We start from the raw sequence: 23,298 nt of genomic DNA, 5'->3' as shown, positions 1-23,298 counted from the left end.
ACGGAGCCACATATTGGCACACTAAAGTAACACAATAAATCACTTAGAATGCATGACTCGTACAAGAAGTCACTATCGTCCCAATACTGGATTAACAACGGTCAATCAAATATGATAAAAAGGCTAGTGAAATGATTTAAGGACAAACAATAACCATTTAATCGATAAACTGTTCAAACATAGAACGTACCATGAAAATCACAATTTAGGATAATTTTACTGTCACAACAATTACATCACATCAATCCGTTGCACCATGCACCCCGATCCCACACAGTAATAACAATATTCGTTGCGACGTACAACCCGATCCCACCTATATCATATCATCCGTCTGTATAGCTCTATATCATATCTTTTCATATCATTTCAATACCATTGCAGCGTGCAACCCGATCCCCAAACAATAAGCATTACACAAACAACTACAACCAACTACGGCGTATCACAAAATTAAACCCAATAACAAAGCTACACAAAGAAGTCACAAATGGATGAAAAAGTTACACGATTATAATGATCCAAAATTTAACTAGTCGTGATGGCACCTAACCCAACCCGCTAGGTAAGTCACATAACAGTAACACAATTTAATGATAATGATAAGAGTCAATAAGTGAAATAACTGAATTTATACAACTCCCTAAGGACTGGTAGTACAAGTCATGAGTCGATAAGACTTTAGATTTACAAGGCTGGTATGAAATAATATTTACAATATCTGATTGAAATATACATAAACAGAACTCAAATCTAAACTACCAAGAACAAGTGGTAGTTATGCCTGAAAATCAGGTACGCTTTTAATGCCGGCTCCTACCATACACAACAACATCGGCTCCAAGATCTGCACGCATGCAAAAGTATAGTATGAGTACAACCGACCACATGTACTCAATAAGTATCATAACTAACCTCGGCGAAATATTGGAAGCAAAAATTATAAACGATACTCTCTATCACTTGTACAGCTCATAATGTCAACAAGTATGGAAAAGATATATGATCAAATCAGGAAATCTCAGTTAAACCACCTTGATTCTCACAATTCTTTGTTTTAAGTGTTATGTTCAGTCAACAATCCAGCATATAAGGAAGGTATGCAAGTAAATCAGGTAAACAGTCAAGAAAATTACAAGTAAAGATGAAATACAATGACCAAATATCAGCCCGTTGCGGCGCGTAACCCGATCCAAATAATAATAACCAGCTCTCCCAGAGCTCACATCAACCGAAAACCCGTCAGTTTCTCACAAGTCACGAGTACACCATGAAGAGAGAAACATGAGAAGGTGACCCTAGGGGGATGGATTTGTATCCGCATGCTGCACGGATAACTCACATATTGATCAAACAACTCACCTGATAATAATATCAACCGCACGGACAACTTACGTGTTGCAGGGATAACTCACGTGCTACAATATCAATATCTGTATCTGCATGGACAAATCACATGCTAATAATATCAATCTGCATGGATAACTCACGTGATGCACGGACAACTTGCGCACAAATATCCCAATTCGCCCGGCGTGGTCAGAGGAACAATATCATAATCCGCCTTGCATGACCACAATCATAACAACACAATTTGCCCTGCATGGTCACAGGCATCCAGCCCAAATCATATCACACAAAAGCAAGTAAACGAGAACACATGTATATGATGAATAAATATCAGATTTCATGCTCCTGGACTAGTATAATAACATAATAAAGTGTAGGCATTTGCAAAGTGTGCTATTATATCTCAAATCGGAAATTTCATCACAGAAATAGTAATTACCACATTTATTCAGGGAATTAGCCTCTTCGTAACCTCAAACATGGCTCAAATAGTTCACAATAATGTTAGAAATATGAGAAACATTATAGCTTAAAGCTTAACAGTCAATTCTAGACATATCATAGCCTAAGCACTACCACGAGCATGGATATATAACCCCAGTACACACACATCGGCTAAAACCCCAAACATATGTGTACCCATAGCACGTAGCTATCACAAATAATTCAGGCAACTAGTGCCTCAACCAATTTTAGAAAAGATACTTACCTCAATCAAGCCAAATCAAATACCGAGCAAACCAACCGATACTCTAGAAATGCCAAACCGTGCAAATCAACCTCTGAACGGCTCGAAACTAGCCAAAAGCAACTCATAAACATCAAATAATGCCTTAGGAAACAAACCCAAGCGATAAAGGTTGAATCTTTAATCAAATACTCAAAGTCAACCTGGTACCGCATCTTGAAATCCGACAAAACTCACAATTTCTGACAACCCATTCGAATACGAGTCGAACCATATAAGTTTCATCCAAATCCGACCTCAATTTCATGTTCAAAACACCAAAATTTATTCTCTTATGTTCAAGTCAAAAAAACCCAATTTCCTCTCTTCAAATTGTTGATTTTGGTGTAATAATCCATGAAAAAATAAAATATATAATCAAAACAAAGAAAAAATTACTTACCCTCATGATTTGGGTGTTTATCTCCTCCAAAATCGCCTTACTTGTGCTCCAGGAACTCAAAAGGTGGAGAAAATGAACTCAAAATTCGGAAATTAGATATTTTAATGCACTGCCAGTGGTCCTTCTTTGCGATCGCGGTCTCCAACCTCGCGATCGCAATTCAAAAAAAAAATCCAGCACAGTTTTTACCCTTCGCGATCGCGGCCATGTACCTCCGATCACGATGAACAAATTCCTACAAGCTTGCCCAACTCTTCTAGACAACCTTTAATATAATAGCCATAATATTTTGTACGAAACTCCAAATTTCAAATAGTTTGATTTTCTAAAAACTAGATACAAAGAGCAACAACTTTCATTTTTTGGATCATCTCCAAATTTCTTATAGATTGCAAGATATAAGCTTTCAAAGTTAATCGTGTGACAACAGAAATTCCTCTACGCGATCGCGAGAATGGCTTCTGCGATCGCAATTTACAACGGCCAAACATCAATTTGCTCTTTGCGAACGTGACCCAAATTCTATCGCGATGCACACCCTTGTAGCTAAAACCAACAAATAAAAAGGGCCTAGAAATGGTCTAAAACCACCCTGAAACTCACCCGAACCCATCGGGACCCCGTCCGAACATACCAACAAGTCCTAAAATATATTACAGACCTACTCTAGGCCTCAAATCACATATAATAACATCAAAATAACCAATCGTCGATCAAGATCAATCTCATAAGTTCATAAACTTCAAACTTCGAACAAAGCATCCGATTCAACGCTAACCAATTCAGAATAAATCCAAATTTTGCATACAAGTTCCAAATGACATATCGAACCTATTCCAACTCCTAGAACAACAATCCAAACTTGATAACATCGAAGTCAACTCCCAGTCAAATCTATGAACTTTCCAAATCTTCAAATTGCCAACTTTTGCCAAATAGTGCTTAAACCTTCTAGGAACATCCAAAAAAAATCCGGGCATATGCCCAAGTCCAAAATTACCATTTGTACTTAAAAGAACCATCAAAACTCCGATCTGGGGTCAAATACACAAAATCCAAACTTCGTCAACTCTTCCAACTTAAAGCTTCTAAAATGAGAATCATTCTTCCAAATCAATTCTGAATCATCTGAAAATCAAACCGATGATACACGCAAGTCATTATACAGCATACGAAGATATTCATGCCCTCAAACCATCGAACGGAATGCAAATACTCAAAATGATCAATCGGGTCGTTACATTCTCCCCCACTTAAACATATGTTCAATCTCGAATGTACCGAGAATCATTCCAAAGCCATTAAATCACTATGTAACCATGCCATGCACATACCCCGGGGGTGATCCCACGTCACTCCACTTCATATAAGTCTGTCAACTTAACATAACCGAAGATTCTTCCTTCAACTTTAGTTCATAAACCTTGGAACCCAATTTCCAACATCCGGAATTCATTACAAGACTCGAATCTTGCATCTACATATTGTGTAAGTCTGAACAAGTTGTATCAAGCCATAACCATAACCCAAGATGTAATCACATGATACACCACATAACTCAGATACTCACAACAATAACTTCTTACCACAATAGTTGCCCAAAAATAAACCCGGTATCGGTAACAAACCTCATATCAACTAAAACCTTATTCCAAACCTTCGTACACTGCCAATGGTGAATGAAACATGTAGAAAGTCATAACCACTCATCAATGACATTATCCTTCCAAATATACCATAATCAAATCCGATAGCACCTATTCCAGGTCCAATGACCTCATCCCATCAATTACAGCTGCTCTACTGACTTGCTACACTAGTACAACCTAAAGCCACAAACTGTGCAATTCGTGCACCAATAAGCAACAACTCAAATGTACTCAAACATGAAAAATGACTCAAATGGGAGAACCGTCGCGCAAGATCAATAGGTATCACCACGAGCACTACATTGTAAACCCGTCACATAACAAGAATCAAGACACACGAAATCAACCCAAAGGATCATAACCCAACATAACTCTGCCTGTAATGTGTGACCCAATCCAAAGACCGGTCCACATGAAATACCTCGAGTCATAATGCTCAAAATCAACATTAAATACATGAAGTGCATTACCATAACCATGGAAAAATGAATAGCACAATATACCACAAACCGAAAAGACCATAACAAAGGCGCAATCAACAATTCAACACCCAAGAACCATCTCGCTCAAATTTCGCCACAAGGCCCAGACAAAATACACCATGTGTGCAAATACCCAACCAATCACAACCCATCGTAGCATAGAAGAGCAACACATAGAGCATATCAGAACATGAACAAGCTCAACTCTAACCGAATGATACACCCCTCAATAATAGTAGGGCTGAGTCAACAAATCCGACTTGATATAGAATACACATCCTCATTAGGCCTACCAATGGGCCCCTAAATCACTTCCAAAAATCCTCAAATAGATAAATAAACCTCCAAAATTCCACAATAACCTAACCATAACACATACTCCCAGCTGGATAACTTTAACAATATATTCACAATCCGCGACCAAGAAACAATCTGCCTCTGAGACTCCCAGACTCCAAATCACGAGAATACAAAAACAAATCTCCACATTCGATCTCGACTCGGTCACTCAAAAGACCAACACATCATGCACAATCATCTTACGAGAATTACTTCCATAATCGTTTCATGCCACATAGCAAGATCTGAGCATTAGCATTCAATCAACCAGGCGAGTATCACAATATAAATGAAGCATCCATAAGTCAAAATACAGTGTGCCTTCTCAAATACACACTCACCTTCGGTGATATCAAATAGTACTAGCAGCATTCTTCTAAACATCTTAAACCGTCTGTGCGGTCTAAAACTCATGACCTTCCCTTCGAAACTGAACCGCAAACTTGTACATGAAAATCTCAATCTCACATGTCGTACTAAATCTATCATTCCATCATAGAAATACACGAGAACCCCTTTATCGACTCTGAGTCATTAGCAGAATACATACTTAATTAGCTAGAAATATTCCACTCGAACCCATCCAGGAGAAAATCACAACACACAACATACTCCTCATGCTGGTAGAAAATATCTATCTCAAGTCGTGACAGAAATTATCGAGAACACTTCGAAATCCATTTGCACATAACCATGCCATCAGCATTGAATTTCCTAACTCAACCAAGTCATGTTGGTCACCAAAACTCAAGAATATTGCCACAAAACACCGGTAAAGCCTCACTAGATCATAAGAACCAAAAGAACTTACCATTCCCATTACCATGCTGATCTAAACCACTACCAAGCTGTTTATTTCTTCGAGTTCCTTTTGAATTGCCTTCAAGTTAATACTTCTCCTTGCCATAACACCATGATACTCAACCAAAGCTCACTACAAGAGATCCTAGCATGAAACCACGTCGTCCTAAAGTCAATAAACTATCGTATTCCCTTTTAAGCACTAAAAATACCGCATTCGAGATACCCATTCTAAAGAGACCTTATGTGAATTTAAAGCTATTCATTTTACCTTTCTGATACTGAAATGTAGAATCCATAATGATATAGAAATACCGCGAGCCTCGACACCATCCAATGCAAATCTCAGATCTTAGTCATATACAAATTTGGGGAAAATCCTCAAACGCCACGTATGACTCTTGAACTCATTAGAACCATTCTCGAAATTCATCCACCCTATTCTAATCTCAAACGCACCGCCGAAATGAGCCAAACAACATGTGCCATATTAGCACACCAACACCCAAAGAAATAACCCCACCTTAACGCAACCGAGTGACTCCTTTTTCTTAGTGCTTTACATCCATCACGAACAGCAAAACTAAACTATTCCAATACTTCCATATATCGATGAGGTGTAATACATCATGCATCGAAAAATTTTCTTACTCGAGTCACCCTCAATATCAAGCTCTTCAAGTCATAACCGATCCAAAAGCATGCCTCAGGCCAAAACTAATATAAGATATAACCATGCAATCCATTCGTTGATAGCAGACTCCCCCACTTGACTCAAATCCATAGATCACAATATCCGATAACCCGCAATACCCTTACTCCCTTATTTCCATGACCTCGTACTGCAATTCAACAAAATCTGTTATGAACTCATGTAGCACTAATCATAAAACACCTCAAATCTTCTGCTAAACACACATTCATTCTTGTGATAGTCAAGTCAACTTCCTCAAGCGATCCAAACTCAAATTGCAACATATGTAACCCAATGGTAGAAGAAACTCCCCCCACAAACATCATAAGGATCACACAACCTCATAACATTCTGCAGGAGATGACCTACCTTCTTAGCCTCAAACTAGCATCTCTCTTTGCCCTTTCATGCCCACAACTACTATGCAATTACTTAATCTCCCGAGTCTGAACTCGTCAACATAACATAAGAACCTAGTTCATCCCATAACTGGACAACATGAAATATCCCTCAACGCGCTCATAACTCGAGACTGTACAATACATCGAGACAGAAATCAAGCACCCAATAGTCTTTTTGCATTCTCATCAAAGCCATCTGAACACATCCCGCAATCACATCATACTCATCGTATAGCCATCCAACCACTCACCGAGCCATAAATCCCACTCCTAGGGACACTATCGGACATATAAGTCCAAAAGCACATCCTCACGCAACTAAAACCATCAAGCCCAAGCTACGATCAAAACCCAGCCTCAAGTCCTCCAGACCGGCCTATCATCAAAACACAGAAAACATATCTCGTACCCCATCCATGGAATCACAAACCGTCAGTGCACAGCTGATACCGAGCGCTCACATAACACATGAGTGGATGGAATGAAATCAAAGATATACGCCTCAAGCTGAATCAATAACACACAATAAAGAAGAAAATATGGAAATTTTATCCTAGATTCCTTGTAGCCTCTCGAATATGCGTATGGACATCACCATACCGACCCACAAGACTCTACTAGACACTTGCTCATGACTCGTAGAACCTTTGAACCTAGAGCTTTGATACCAACTTGTCACGATCCAAAATCCAACTAGTCGTGATAGAACCTAACCCAACCCGCTAGGTAAGCCAAATAATAGTAACACAATTTAATGATAATGATAAGAGTCAAAAAGTGAACTAACTGAATTTATACAACTCCCCAGGGACTGGTAGTACATGTTATAAGCCACTAAGACTTTAGATTTACAAGGCTGGTATGAAATAATATTTACAACATCTAATTGAAATATACATAAACATAACTCAAATCTAAACTACCAAGAACAAGTGGTAGCTATGCTCGGAAATCAGGTATGCTTCCAATGTCGGCACCCGCCATACTCAACAACATCCAAGAACTGCATGCAAGGTGCAAAATTATAGTATGAGTACAACCGACCCCATGTACTCAATAAGTATCATAACTAACTTCGGTGAGGTATTAGAAGCAAAGATTATAAATGATACTCGTTATAACCTGTACAATTCATAATTTCAACAAGTATAGAATAGACATATGATCAAATCAGGAAATCTCAACTAAAACTACCTTGATGCTCACAATTCTTTATTTTAAAGTGTTCTGTTCAGTCAACAATCCAGCGTATAAGGAAGATATGAAAGTAAATCAGGTAAACAGTCAAGGAAATTGCAAGTAAAGATGAAATGCAATGACCAAATATCAACCCGTTGCGGCGCACAACCCGATCTAAATAATAGTAATCAGCTCTTCCAGAGCTCACATCAACTAGAAACCCATTGGTTTCCGCAATCCACGTGTACACCATCAATAGAGAAACATGATAGGGCGACGTTAGGGGGATAGATCCGTATCCACACATTGCACGGACAACTCACGTGTTGCACGGACAACTCATGTGCTAATAATATCAACCACACGGACAACTCACGTGCTGCATGGACAACTCACATGCTATAATATCAATATCTGGATCCGCACGAACAACTCACGTGCTGCACGGATAACTTATATGCTAATAATATCAATCTATACGGACAACTCATGTGATGCACGGACAGCTCACGTGCAAATATCACAATTCGCCCGGCGTGGTCACAGCCACAATATCATAATTTGTCTAGCATGGTCACAGGCATAATAACAAAATCCGCCCAGTGTGGTCACATGCATCCAGTCCAAATGATATCACACAGAATCAAGTAAACAGGAACACATGTATATGATGGATAAATATCAGATTTCATGCTCCTGGACTGGTATAATGACATGTTAAAGTGTGGGCAAACGCAAAGTGTGCTATCATAGCTCAAATCGGCAATTTTATCACAAAAATAGAAATTACCAAGTTTATTCATGGAATTAGGCTATTCGTAACCTCAAACATGGCTCAAATAGTTCACAACAATATTACAAATATGAGAAACATATAGCTTAAAGCGTAACAGTCAATTATAGGTATATCATAACCTAAGCACTATCCCGAGCATATATAAATACCCTGGTACACGCACATGGGCTCAAACCCCACACATATGCACACCCATAGCACATAGCTATCACAAATAATTCAGGCAACTAGTGTCTCAACCAAGTATAGAAAAGATACTTACCTCAATCAAGCCAAATCAAATACCGATCAAACCAACCGATACTCTAGAAATGCCAAACCGTGCAAATCAACCTCTGAACGGCTCGAAACTAGCCAAAAGCAACTCAAAAACATCAAATAAGGCCTTAGGAAATAAACCCAGGCGATAAAGGTCGAATCTTTAATCAAATACTCAAAGTCAACCAAAAGGTCAACTCGGGCCCGCATCTTGGAATCCGACAAACTCATAAATTCTAACAACCCATTCGAATTCGAGTCTAAATATATAATTTTCATCCAAATCCGACCGCAATTTCATGTTCAAAATCCCAAAATTCATTCTCTTTAGTTCAAGTCAAAAAACTCCAATTTCTTCTCTTCAAATCCTTGAGTTAGGTGTAATAATAATCCATGAAAAATATATATATATATACAATTAGAAAAAAGAAAAAATTACTTACCCTCATGATTTGGGTGTTTATCTCCTCCAAAATTGACTTACTTGTGCTCCAGGAACTCAAAAAGTGGAGAAAGTGAAATCAAAATCCCGAAATTGGGTGTTTTAATGCACTGCCATTGGTCCTTCTTCGCGATCGTGGTCTCCAACCTCGCGATCGTGATTCAAAAAAATTCCAGCATAGTTTTTACTCTTCATAATCTCGGCCATGTCCCCGCGATCGCGATGAACAAATTCCAACAAGCTTGCCCAACTCTTCCAGATAGCCTCTAATATAATAGCCATAACCTTTTACACAAAACTCTAAATGACAAACGGTTTGATTTTCTACAAACTAGATGCAAAGGACTATAACTTTCAATTTTGAATCATCTCCAAATTCCTTATAGATTGCATGATATGAGTTTCCAAAGTTAGTCCTGTGACAATAGAAATTCCTCTATGTGATCGCGAGAATGGCTTCTGCGATCGCGATTTACAATGCCCAAACAACAATTTGCTCTTCGCAAACGCGACCCAGAGTATGCGATCGTGATGCACACCCATGTAGCCAAAAACTAGCAACTAAAAGGGGCCTAGAAATGGTCTGATACCACCCCGAAACTCACCCGAGCCCCTCGAGACCCCGTCCGAACATACCAACAAGTCCCAAAACATATTATGGACCTACTCGAGGCCTCAAATCACACATAATAACATCAATACCACGAATCGTCGATCAAGATAAATCTTTTCAATTCATAAACTTCAAACTTTGAACCAAGCGTGCAACCCGATCCCAAGTTTCAACAAAATATCTTATACAGCGTACATCTCATTTCCAATATCAATATCATATCATTTCCTGTTCCGTTTGCGACGTGCAACCCGATACCCCAATATCAATTTATTTTAGTACCATTGCGGCACGCAACTCGATCCCCACAATATCATTTTACTAGTATGAACAACTAAACACCAGTATTTACGAAATGTCAACACAAAAGAGAAAATGAAAAGTGCAGAACAATAAGGAACTACCAATACAAAGGAAGAGTAGCCAATACTTCGCAATCCCAAACCTTGGCAAAACAATAATACCGAAATAGCTAGATGGATCACATGAATGGAATGACATAATAAAGTACTTGAAGCAATATAAGAATGGTATAAGCAAGTAGAACATAAGACACAAAAATATACAATTAATACAATTAGAAGCATGTAGCAGGTAAGCATATATTGAGTGAGATGTGTACAAATTGAAACAAGTAACAATTAAACAACAAGTAACATGTAAAGCATGGATAACAAGTAAGAACATTTAGCAACTAAAGCATGTAATAAAAGTAACATAGAATAAAAGAACACATGGAAGTAAATAGCCTAATCCTACATGCTTTAACCCCACGACGGCACATATACACTCGTCACCTCGCATATACGCAGTTTTCCCATATAATTTACATAACAAATAGACCAACAAGTCCTAATTCCCTCAAGTCAAGGTTAGACACAACACTTACCTTACTTCGTAACCAACCAATCAACCAACCATGGCCTTGCATTTCGAACAAGCCTCCAAACCAACCGAATCTAGCCAATTATTGATCAAACAATTCAAAATAAACTTTAGAAACTACCCACGAATAATAAAGGTTCAATCTTTGATGAATTTGAAAAGGTCAACCCCATGCCCGCTTGGTCAAAATCCGAGATCCGGACCAAAATTCGATTACCCATTCATCCCCGAGATCGATTTTGTGATTTATTTCGAAATTCGATCTCAATTTTAGGTCTAAATCTCAATTTTATAAAATCCCCAAATTCTACCCAAATCCCAAATTCCTACGATAGAAATCCTAGATTTGATGTTAAAAACACATGAAAAGTAATGGGGAATTGAAAGAAGGTGAATTAGAGTTGCTTACCAATAATTTTGGGAAGAAAAAATTCTTGATAATCACCTCTATAGTGTTTAGGATTGAGAAATAGTGTAAAATGAGTTAATTCCCGTTTTTGCCCTATTTTACCTAGCTGCAGGTGTCGCAATTGCGAACTCTTATTCGCAATTGTACGGATTGCAAATGCAATCAGCGCGTCAGATCCCTAGAAGTCGCAAATGCAACATTTTGTTTGTAATTGCGAACAGCCCCCTTCGTAAATACGGATACACCTTTCGCATTTGCGAAGATGTCCCAGATGGCCATTGGTCACAAATGCGACCAAAATGTTCGCAAAAGCGAACATTTCCTCGCAAGTGCGAGGTCACCCAGCCCAGGGCCCTGATCGCAAATGAAAACTATTGTTCACAAAAGCGAGGCTTGGAAATACAAGCCAGGCCTCGCAATTGCGAGATCTGCAACAGACACCAGAAACAGGCACTGCACCAGCAGTCCTCAAACTATCTAAACTCATCTGTAATGCATCTGAAACTCACCTGAGCCCCTCGGGCTTCAAACCAAACATGCACACAAGTGTAATATCATATAAACTTACTCGTGCGGTTAAAATACCAAAATAACATACGGAACCACAAATCAAACATCAAAACACATAAAATTCAAAAGGAAACTCAAGAGTAGCTAGAAACACAACCAACCGTCTGATTCCTATCAAACCAACTCAGAATTGCACCAAATTTTGCAGACAAGTTTCAATTAGTAAAACGGACCTATTCCAGCTCCCAAAATCAAAATCCGAACTCGATAACCATAAGGCAACCTACTGTCAAACCTAGGAATTTCCAAACATTCAAATTGCTAACTTTCGGCAAAACAAGTCAAATCAACCTAGGGACCTCTTCAATTCCGGGCATACGCCAAAGTCCAAAATCACAATATGAACCTACTGGAATCGTAAAAATACCGATCTGAGGTTTTACCCAAAATGTTAAGTGTAGTCAACTCAAGTTGTTTTTTATACCAAAAGGCACATTTTCTTCAAATGTTTACATAAAAACTTTCCGAAAAATGACATGGACCACGCATGAAAATCAAGAAGTATCAAATGAATCTAATGGAGGTCTCGGAACACAGAAATAAAGGCTAGTGCTCAAAATGACCTATTGGGTTGTCACATTCTCCACCTCTAAAAGAAACGTTTATCCTCGAACGGACATAGAAAAATACCTGGACTGGTAAAAGGGTATAGGTATATACTCCGCATATCGGATTCAGACTCCCACATAGCTGCCTCGATCGGCTTACCTCTCCATTACACTTCACAGAAGTAAAACTCTTAGATCTCAACTTTCGAACCTGCCGGGCTAGAATAGCCACCAGCTCCTCCTCATAGGCCAAACTTTCATCAAGTTGAACTGTGTTGAAGTCTAGAACATAAGAGCTGTCCTCATGGTACTTCCGAAGCATGGAAACGTGAAATATTGTATGTACCCCTAATAGGCTAGGAGGCAATGCAAACCTGTAACAACCTCCCCAACTCTCTCTAAGATCTCAAATGGCCCAATAAACCTTGGGCTCAACTTTCCCTTCTTTCCAACCCGCATCACGCCCTTCATAGGAGGCACTTAGAGAAGAACCTTCACATCCACCATATAAGCTACATCTCAAACCTTCTGGTCTACATAACTCTTCTGCCTGGACTGAGCTATATGAAGTCGCTCATGAATCACCTTAACCTTCTCTATAGCATCACGGACCAAATCAGTGCCCAACAACCTAGCCTCTCCAAGCTCAAACCAACAAATCGACGAACAACATCGCCTCCCATATAAGGCCTCATACAATGCCATCTAAATACTCAACTGGTAACTATTGTTGTAGGCAAACTTTGCTAAAGGTAAGAACTGGTCCCATGAACCTCTAAAATCCATAACATAAGCATGTAGCATGTCCTCTGAGATCTGAATAGTGCGATTGGACTGCCCATCCATCTGAGGATGAAACGATGTGCTTAACTCAACCCGTGTGCCCAACTCACACTGCACGGCTCCCCATAAATGTGATGTGAACTGCATGCCTCGGTCAAAAATGATGGAAATGGCTACGCCGTGCAGGCAGATAATCTCCAGAATATAAATCTGAGCCAACCTCTCTGAATAGGAAGTTGCCACCGGAATAAAGTGTGCGGACTTAGTCAATCGATCCACAATAACCCAAACTTCATCATATTTCCTCAAGGTTAGTGGCAAGCCTACCACAATATCCATAGTGATGTGCTTCCACTTCCACTCCGATATATCCAATCTCTAAGTCAATCCACCTGATTTCTGATGTTCATACTTCACATGTTGACAATTCAAACACCGAGATACATAAGCAACGATGTCTTTCTTCATCTTTTTCCACCAATAGTGTTGTTTCAAGTCACGGTACATTTTCGTGACACCTGAGTGAATGGAATAGCACGAACTGAGAGCCTCCTCAAAAATCAACTCTCTCAACCCATCAATATTTGGAACACAAATCCGGCCCTAAAGCCGCATAACACCATCATCACCAATCACAACCTCCTTAGCACCACCCCGCTGCACCGTATCCTTCAACACCAATAAGTGAGGATTATCAAACTGGCGAGCCTTGATATGCTCCAACAATGAAGAATGTGCCACAACACAAGCAAGAACCCGGCTGGGCACCCAAATATCCAATCTCCCAAATCGGTTGGCTAAAGCCTTAACATCCATGTCTAGTGGCCTCTTTTCTACCAGTAAATATGTCAAACTACATATGATCTTCTCCTTCCTACTCAATGCATCGTCCACTACACCGAGATGATATAATATGGTGATATCATAGTCTTTAAACAACTCTAACCATCTTCGCTTCCATAAATTAAGGTCTTTCTGCTTGAACAGGTGCTAGAGACTCCGATGGTTGGTATAGACCTCACAATGAACGTCATACCAGATAGTGCCTCCAAATCTTCAGCGCATGAACAATGGCTGCCAACTCTAAATCATGAACAGTGTAATTCTTCTCATGAACCTCCAACTGCCGAGATGCGTAGGTAATCACTCTACCATCCTGCATCAATACCGCGCCAAGCCCAATACGTAATACATCATAATACACAGTGTAGGATCCCGAACCTGTAGCAATACCAATACTGGAGCCGTAGTAAATACAGTCTTAAGCTTCTGAAAGCTCAACTCACACTCGTTGGACCACCTGAAAAGAGCACCCTTCCGGGTCAACTTGGTCAATGTGGCTGATATAGATGAAAATTCCTCTATGAACCGGCGATAATTACTCACCAAACCCAAGAAGCTCTGAATCTCTGTAATGAAAGTAGGTCTAGGCCAGTTTTGAACTGCTTCAATCTTCTTAGGATCCACCTTAATGCCCTCAGAAGATACAATCTCACCTAAAAAGGTAACTGAGTCCAACCAGAACTCACACTTTGAAACCTTGGCATATAACTAACAATCTCTTAGAGTCTAAAGTATGATCCGGAGATGTTTCTCATGCTTCTCTCAATTGCGGGAGTAAACCAAAATAACTTCAATGAAGCCGATCACAAAAGAATCTAGATAGGGCCTGAACACCATGTTCATCAAATCCAAAAATGTTGTTGGGGAATTAGTCAAGCAAAATGACATAACTAAGAACTCATACTGACCATACCAAGTTCGAAAAGCTATCTTAGGGACATCCGATGCCCTAATCTTCAATTGATGGTAGCCAGATCTCAAGTCAATCTTGGAATACACCTTGGCACCCTAAAGCTGATCAAATAAGTCATCAATCCTCGGCAAAGGATATTTGTTCTTGACAGTGACCTTGTTTAACTGCCGATAATCTATACACATCCTCATCGTTCCATCCTTCTTCTTCACAAACAACACCGGTGCACCCCCAAGGAGAGACACTCAGTCTAATGAATCCCTTATCAAACAAATCATGCAACTGCTCCTTCAATTCTTTCAACTCAACTGGGACCATACGGTATGGTGCGGTAGAAATAGGTTGATTGCCTGGAACCATATCAATACAGAAGTCGGTATCTCTGTCGGGTGGCATCTCTTGAAAATCTGTAGGAAACACCTCTATAAACTTGCGCACAAGTGGTACTGAATCCATGGAAGGAACCTCTGCACTAGGATCACGGATATAGGCCAAATACCCCTTCTCGACCATATACCGAGCCTTCACATAAGAAATAACACTACTAGTAGAATGGCTAGGAGTCCCATTCCACTCTAATCGAGGCAACCCCAGCATGGCTAATGATACAGTCTTGGCGTGATAGTCCAAAATAGCGTGATAAGGTGACAGTCAATCCATGCCTAAGATAATATCAAAGTCAACCATATCAAAAAGTAAAAGGCCTGCCCTAGTCTCATAGCTCTCGATAGAAACCACACATGAGCGATAAACACAATCTACCACAATAGAATCTCTCACAGGTGTGGACACATAAACAGGAGAACTCAAGGAATCACGAGGCATAACCAGATATGAAGCAAAATAGGATGACATGTATGAATAAGTAGATCCTGGATCAAATAAAACTTAGGCATCTCTATGGAAAACCAGAACAATACATGTGATGACGGTATCAGATGACTCTGCCTCAGGTCTAGCTGGGAATATATAAAAATAGGGCTGAGCCCTACCACTCCGACCTCCTCCTCTCGGACGGCCTCTAACATGCTAGCCTCTATTTCTAATGGCCTGATCATGACCTCTAGTTGTCTGAGCCCCGACCCTAGCTGGATGTGCGGGCAATAGAGAAATCGATGTCAAAATTACGGCACGAGTACCCTATTTTGGTCTACTGCTCATCAACCTAGGATAGTACCTCCTTATGTAACATGTATTGCCGCACTCAAAGCAACCTCGTGGCTAGCCTAATTATTGAGTCTGAGATGATCCCTGATGACCCGAACAACCACTATAGTAACTCTGTAGTGGTGGTGCACTGATAGGAGCTGAAGGTGTACTGAATGTTGGCTACTCAGGATGAGACATATAAGACTGAAGCACTGTGTGCTACCTGAAGCGCTGACTGAATCGGCCTATGAGGATGGCCTCTACTAAACGAACCTCTGCCTCCAGATGAGGAACCACTAAAACCACCAAAATGATGAGGTCGCTTCTCGAATACCGCATGTCTACCCTGACCACGAATCATCTCGATCCATCTAGCAATCTATACCACCCGCTGGAAAGAAATATCATCCCCCATCTCCTTGGCAATCTGTAGCTTGATACCAAAAGTAAGACCATCAATGAATCTCCTCTCTCTCTCTCTCTCTTTCTCTATCTCTCTCTCAGTAGGAATCAAGATATCTGCATGGCGAGATAGGTTCACAAATCTGGTCTCGTACTGGATAATAGTCATGCTACCTTGCTGGAGGTGCTCGAACTGCCTACGGTACTCCTCTCTCACAAAAAAAGATGAACTTCTCCAAAAATAGCTATGAAAACTGATCAAGTGAGTGGAGGTGATCCTGCTGGTCTGCCTCGCTCAAAATCCTACCACCACCTCTTAGCAGAACTGGTCATCTAAAACACAACGAAGTCGACTCCATTGGACCCCACAATACCCATGTTGTGCAACACCTTATGGCAACGGTCCAAATAATCTTGTGGGTCCTCAAAAGTTATACCATCAAAATGAATAGGAAAGAGCTTGGTGATCTTGTCCAACCTCCTCAACCCATCTGATGACATAGCGGGTCTCTCCCCGGTCTGTGTAGCAACAACGGGCTGAACTACTCAACTTCTGCTGGAACCGGTGGAGTCTGATATAGGGGAGCCATTTGCTCCAGAGTGTGAGTGGCGAGAGTCTGAGATCCTCCCCCATCCTAAGAGATAGCTGGTGCCATAGGAAATACTCTGGCATGGGACACACTCTCTATAAGGCCCACTAAGCGGACTAGGGCGTCCTGAAGTACGAGAGTAGCAATGAATCCCTTCGGGGCCTGAGCGAGTTTGACTGGTGCAGTCTAAATAGGTATCTCCTCCTCATGCTCGATTTGAGGCTCTGCAACGGATGTTGCTGCACGTGCTCTAGGCTGAGCTCTACATCTGCCTCAGCCCCTACCTCGGCCCCGGCCCCTATCCTTGGTAGTGGCTGCAATAGGGGGCTCTGGCTCCTGCCCGACTGTAGATGTTGGGCGTGTCCTCATCATTTGCGAGAGAACAAGAATAGAATGGTTCAAACTTCAATAATAGAATAAAGTCACACGATAGAGAAAGAAAGAAGTGAAATTTTCCTAAAGCCATATAGTCTCTAGAAGATAAGTACAGACGTCTCCATACCGATCCTTCACACTCTACTAAGCTTGCTCATGACTCGTGAGACCTAGTCAACCTAGTGCTATATACCAACTTGTCACAACCCAAAATCCTAACCTCGGGGTCGTGATGGCGCTTAACATTCCACTTTCTAGGCAAGCCAATGTTAGCTAATTACTTAACCAGTTTTACCAATTTAAAATAAAACATTAATAATACAAAATTGTAATAGTTTGAAATAGATGTGATAAATACAACGTAGCGTAGTCTAAACATATCCCAGAAACTTGGAGTCATGAATACATAAGCATACTAGAATTCTACTGATAAAGTCTAAACGAATTACAATTGTTCGAAATAAGGAAAACAATAAAGATAGGATAGAAACGGACTTCAAGGACTACAAATGCCAGCAACTCTATCTCAAGTCTCTGAAAGTAGTTGAATCCAAGTAGTCTCCTTTATGCGCCGCTAGAACCAACACCAGTATCTGCACAAGAAATACATAAGTGTAGTATGAGCACAACCGACCCCATGTACTCTATAAGTGCCGAGCCTAACCTCAACGAGATAGTGACGAGGCTATAGAAAGTCACTCACAAATAACCTGTATGAAATAATAATAATATAAAATAGGAATAGAAATGAAGTAGTAAACTCGTATAAACGAACTCGAAGGTCAACAACCAAAGGGCCTCAGAATAACATAATCACAAATCTCGTACCATAATATCAAAAATAAACTCTACATCTATAAACAACTATAACACATCAAATTCGTTGCGGTTAGACACAATTTGAGGTCGTGATCAGGCCATTAGAAATGGAGTACAATACTCGTCACCTCGCATATACGCCGTTTTCCCACATAATTCACATTACAAATAGACCAACAAGTCCTAATTTCATCAAGTCAAGGTTAGACACAATACTTACCTCACTCTACAACTAATCAATCAACCAACCACAGACTTGCCTTTCGAACAAGCCTCCAAACCAACCGAATCTATCAAATTATCGATCAAAAAATTCAAAATAAGCTTTAAAAACTACCCACGAATGATGAAGGTTCAATCTTTGATGAATTTGAAAAAATCAACCCCGGGCCCGCATGATCAAAATCCGAGATCTGGACCAAAATCTGATTACCCATTCATCCCTCAGCCCGGTTATGTGATTTGTTTCGAAATCCGACCTTAATTTGAGGTCTAAATCTCAATTTTACAAAATTTTCAAATCTTACCAAATCCCTAATTCTTACCATGGAAATCCTAGATTTGATGTTAAAACACATGAAAAGTAATGGGGAATTGAAAGAAAGTCGATTAGAGTTGCTTACCAATGATTTTGGGAAGAAGAGATTCTTGAAAAATTGCCTCTAGAGTATTTAGGGTTGAGAAATGGTGTAAAATGAGCTAAGTCCCATTGTTTCTCTCTTTTACCTAGTTGTAGGTGTCGCAATTTCAAACTCTGCAATTGCGAAGCACGGATTGCAAATGCGATCAACACGTCAGAAGCCCAGAAATCGCAAATGCGGCATTTTGTTCGCAATTGCGAACAAACCCCCTTCGCAAATGCGGATACATCCTTCGTATTTGCAAAGTTGTCCCAGATAGCCAATGGTCGCAAATGCGACCAAAATGTTTGCAAAAGCGGCCTTAGACAGTTCGCAAAAGCGAACCATTTCCTCTCAAATTCGAGGTCACCCAGTCCAGGCCCCTTCTCACAAGTGTGAACTATTGTTAGCAAATTCGAGCCTGGCCTCGCAATTGTGAGATCTGTAACAGACACTAGAAACAAGCACTGCACCAGCAGTCCTCAAACTATCCAAACTCATCTGAAACTCACCTGAGCTCCTCGGGTTCCAAACCAAATATGCACACAAATGTAATATCATATAAACTTTCTCATGCGATCAAAATACCAAAATAATCTCGAGAACCACGAATCAGACATCAAAACACATGAAATTCAAAAAAAAAAACCAAAAGTAGCTAGAAATACAACCAAGCGTCCGATTCCTATCAAACCAACTCGGAATTGCACCAAATTTTGTAGATAAGTTTCAAATAGTAAAACAGACATATTCCATGTCCCAAAACCAAAATCCAAACCCGATAAAAATAAGTCAAATCAACCTAGGGACCTTCGAATTCAATTCCGAGCATATGCCCAAGTTAAAAATTATAATACGAACCTACCGGAATAGTCAAAACACCGATCCGGGATTATTTACCCAAAATATTGTCCGTAGTCAACTCTAGTTATTTTTAAAACCAAAAATCGCATTTTCTTCAATTTTTTACGTAAAAACTTTTCGGAAATGACACGGACCACGAACGCAAATCAAAAAGTATTAAATGAAGCTAATGGAGGTCTCGGAATAAAGAAATAAAGGCTAATTCTCAAAATGACCTATTGGGTCGTCACATTTGCGAGGGGGGTGTCATTCGCAAATGCAAAGGGTTTGTCGCATTTGAGACTTCTGCATTACTGATGCACTGGTCGCTTTTGAGATCATTGTTTCGCAAGTGTGGTCCTCACAATTATGAACAAGAGTTCGCAATTGTGATACATGCGTCTGGGTAAAAGAGAAAAAAAATCGGGACTTAGCTCATTTTACACTATTATTCAACCCTAAACACTCTAAAAGTGATTTTCTTCAGAGCTTTTCTTCCCAAAATCATTGGTAAGTAACCTTAACTAGTGTTCAGTCAATTCCCATTACTTTTCATAAACGTTTAATATCAAATCTAGGAATTTCATGGTAAAAATTAGGGGGTTTTAGTATAATTTAAAAAAATTGTAAAATTAAGATTTAGATAGATTGAGGTCGGATTCCGAAACAAATCACATAACCGGACTCGGAATTGAATGGGTAATCAGATTTTGGTCTGGATCTAGGATTTTGACCAAGCGGGCTCGGGGTTGACTTTTTCAATTTAGCTAAAGATTGAACCTTTTTCATTCGTGGGTAGTTTCTAAAGCTTATTTTGAATTGTTTGAATGATATTTGGCTAGATTCGGTTGGTTTAAAGGCATGTTCTAAAGGAAAAGTCGTGGTTGAGTATTGATTTGGTTGCGGAAAGAGGTAAGTGTCGTGTTTAACTTTGACTTGAGAGAATTAGGACTTGTTTGGTCTATTTGCTATATGCACAAAGTGTGGGGACGACGTATATGCGAGGTGACGAGTGCATATGCGTCATCATGGGTTCAAGCATGCGGGTTGTGGCTATTTATCTTTATGTCTTGACTTATTCTATGTTATACATTGTCACATGCTTTGATTTGCTACATGTCTCTACTTGTTATCCGTGCCTTACTTGTTATTTGTCAATTTGTTGTTACATGTTTCAGTTTATTCATTTTTTAATAAATACATGCTTACCTACTATATGTTCCTACCTGTATTAATTGTATATCATCCTTGGTTCATATATTTACTTGCCTTAATCGTCTTTACTTTATTGTGAAATTTATTATGTTTTGTCCGATTGTGGGAATCCTTCAGCTATTCTTGTATTGGTAATTTGCCGAGGTTTGTGGATACGAGGCACTGGTTATGTTCTGTTTGGTACTGGTAGTTTCTTAATGTTCTATGCGCTTTATTTCTTGTTATGTTGAGATTTCGTTATTGGTTATGCTGAGTTGTTTATGTTAATGAGTTGATATTGGGAATGGGTTGCGCGCCGCAACAGTATTGAAATGAATTGATATTGAGATCGGATTGCACTCCGCAATAGATATTATGAAATGATATTGGGATCGGGTTGCACGCCGCAACAGATATTATGATAAATGTTAGGATCGGGTTGCACGACGCAACGGAGTATGATGTGTTGTAGTGTTGTAACTATAATGTTCTATTCCGGTATTGTGATATGAGTATTACTAGACGATGTTATTCTGGAGCCCTCTGTTAGTTGACATTCGGGTCCGTTCTTATGAGTTTACTGTTTTATCTATATTTCTGCCTTCCTTTATTGTTATTCATATAGGTTTATAGTGAGTGTCTTGTCATAGTCTTGTCACTACTTCATTGAGGTTAGGCTCGATACTTATAGAGTATATGGGGTCGGTTATACTCATACTACACTTCTGCACTTCTTGTGGAGATCCCGGTATTGGTCCTAGTGGCGCGTAGAGGAGACTACTCGGATCCAACTACTATAGGAGACTTGAGGTAGAGTTTTTCGAAGTTCGCAATCCCTGAAGTCCCCTTCTATTTTGCCTTTACTGTTTATTTTTGTTTTAAACGGTTGTATTTCGTTCAAACTATACTTAAACTGGTTAATTAGTTAACTAACATTGGCTTTCCTAACAAGTAGATGTTAGGCGCCGTCACGGCCCATGGTTGAAATTTCGGGTCGTGACAAGGTCGCTCCTGATATTTTAAAGTTGTTGGCTTCTAGTGAGGGTTTTCTAACACTAGATTCACAGTTGAAGCGATCAGGTTTGGTATAACCTCTAAGGTTTATGTTTGCCGGTCTTGACGCCACTTCATCAAACTACTCATCTATATAGGCTGGTGGTGGAATTTCTTTTGGGTTGTTGTCTTCTAATTCTTGGTTCTCCATTTCTTCATATGATATGCTTTGGGAAGTTGATGTTTGTCCTTTCTTATGCAATCGAAAAGAACTTTCAGTTTCAGGATCCTAACTCGCTTACTCTTTTGTAGAAGAACGGACAAGTATCTTGCAAAAGATTGGATGTTTATTTTACAAAGTGAACTTGCTATTTATAGGAAAATATGGCACTTGGTTACTTCCTACTTTGGTCAAATTGAGATTACTTTGGCATCGATGAGATTACTTTGGCCAAGATAACTTCTTTCTTTCATTTCCCATCGTGTCATTCGATAAGTTAGACATCTTCTCTACTCTATGGATGAAAATCTTTCAACATACTTTTACCAATAGGATATTAGGCAAAATGACATTATTTCTTTTCATTCGACTTCTAGCTTTATTTTCTTTTCTCTTTTTCATGTATTCTTCTTCCTGCAAGATTTGTTAAAAAGAATATGAGAATAGGATATAATTATTTATATTGTTTGTTTTAAAATCTTATTTTTTAACCTATGAAATTAAATAAATTTTTATATCCATCAAAGTATTTTTGAAGCATTAAGAGGGCCTTAAGATATGCAAATAATCAGAAAAAATTGCATGGACCTAGGCATAGAGGTTATTCAAAATCCTAAACTCATCATTGAAAATTGTAGTGGAGGGATAGGATTATCTCTCTAACTATAAGAAGCTTGGGGTTTTTAAGTCTTGGAAATGAAAAAAAAAATCGTGATAGAAAATGCTTTCCTCGTTAATGGACTTTATCCATCACGGCTCCGAATTAATTGGAGCCTTAATATAAATATCGGATCATCGGGAAACCAAAAAAAAAAAGTAAGCCAAAAAACCTTTGTAGATTATAGCTAAGTTTGACATTAGGCATTCTGCACTACATAATATCCAACTTGTTGAGCCTTCTTATTCTTCTTTTTGAATTAAAGTTAGCGGTATCTTAATTTCTCTTATCTTAATCAGGTATTACTTCTTTAAAACACCAGTAAAGAGAAACTAAAAAGAAAGCAAGCC

At 39.4% G+C, this 23,298-nt stretch overlaps 1 protein-coding gene across 1 annotated transcript; it reads right to left on the bottom strand.

Moving 5' to 3' along the window:
• Positions 1 to 13,932: 13,932 nt before the first annotated feature.
• On the bottom strand, positions 13,933 to 15,682 carry LOC138909558 (uncharacterized). The gene is made up of 4 exons (XM_070200764.1): positions 15,436 to 15,682; positions 14,587 to 14,825; positions 14,366 to 14,485; positions 13,933 to 14,283 (listed from the first exon to the last, which is right to left on the bottom strand). The coding sequence occupies exons 1-4, from the start codon at positions 15,680 to 15,682 to the stop codon at positions 13,933 to 13,935; spliced, it is 957 nt and encodes a 318-aa protein (XP_070056865.1).
• Between the last annotated feature and the right edge of the window lie 7,616 nt (positions 15,683 to 23,298).

This window comes from Nicotiana tomentosiformis, chromosome 4 (assembly GCF_000390325.3).
Source record: "Nicotiana tomentosiformis chromosome 4, ASM39032v3, whole genome shotgun sequence".
NCBI lineage: Eukaryota > Viridiplantae > Streptophyta > Magnoliopsida > Solanales > Solanaceae > Nicotiana > Nicotiana tomentosiformis.
The sequence above is the reverse complement of the archived record's forward strand: the minus strand, read 5'-3'. Positions and strand labels throughout refer to the sequence as shown.

What these genes read in the sequence shown, in the direction of transcription:
- LOC138909558 (XM_070200764.1), bottom strand. Translation starts at nt 15,682, where the DNA reads ATGCTGGGGTTGCCTCGATTAGAGTGGAATGGGACTCCTAGCCATTCT. An exon ending in GCTTTCAGAAGCTTAAGACT is followed by an intron (nt 14,486 to 14,586) that starts GTATTTACTACG and finishes GTATTGATGCAG; the next exon opens with GATGGTAGAGTGATTACCTA. An exon ending in AGATTTGGAGGCACTATCTG is followed by an intron (nt 14,284 to 14,365) that starts GTATGACGTTCA and finishes AATTTATGGAAG; the next exon opens with CGAAGATGGTTAGAGTTGTT.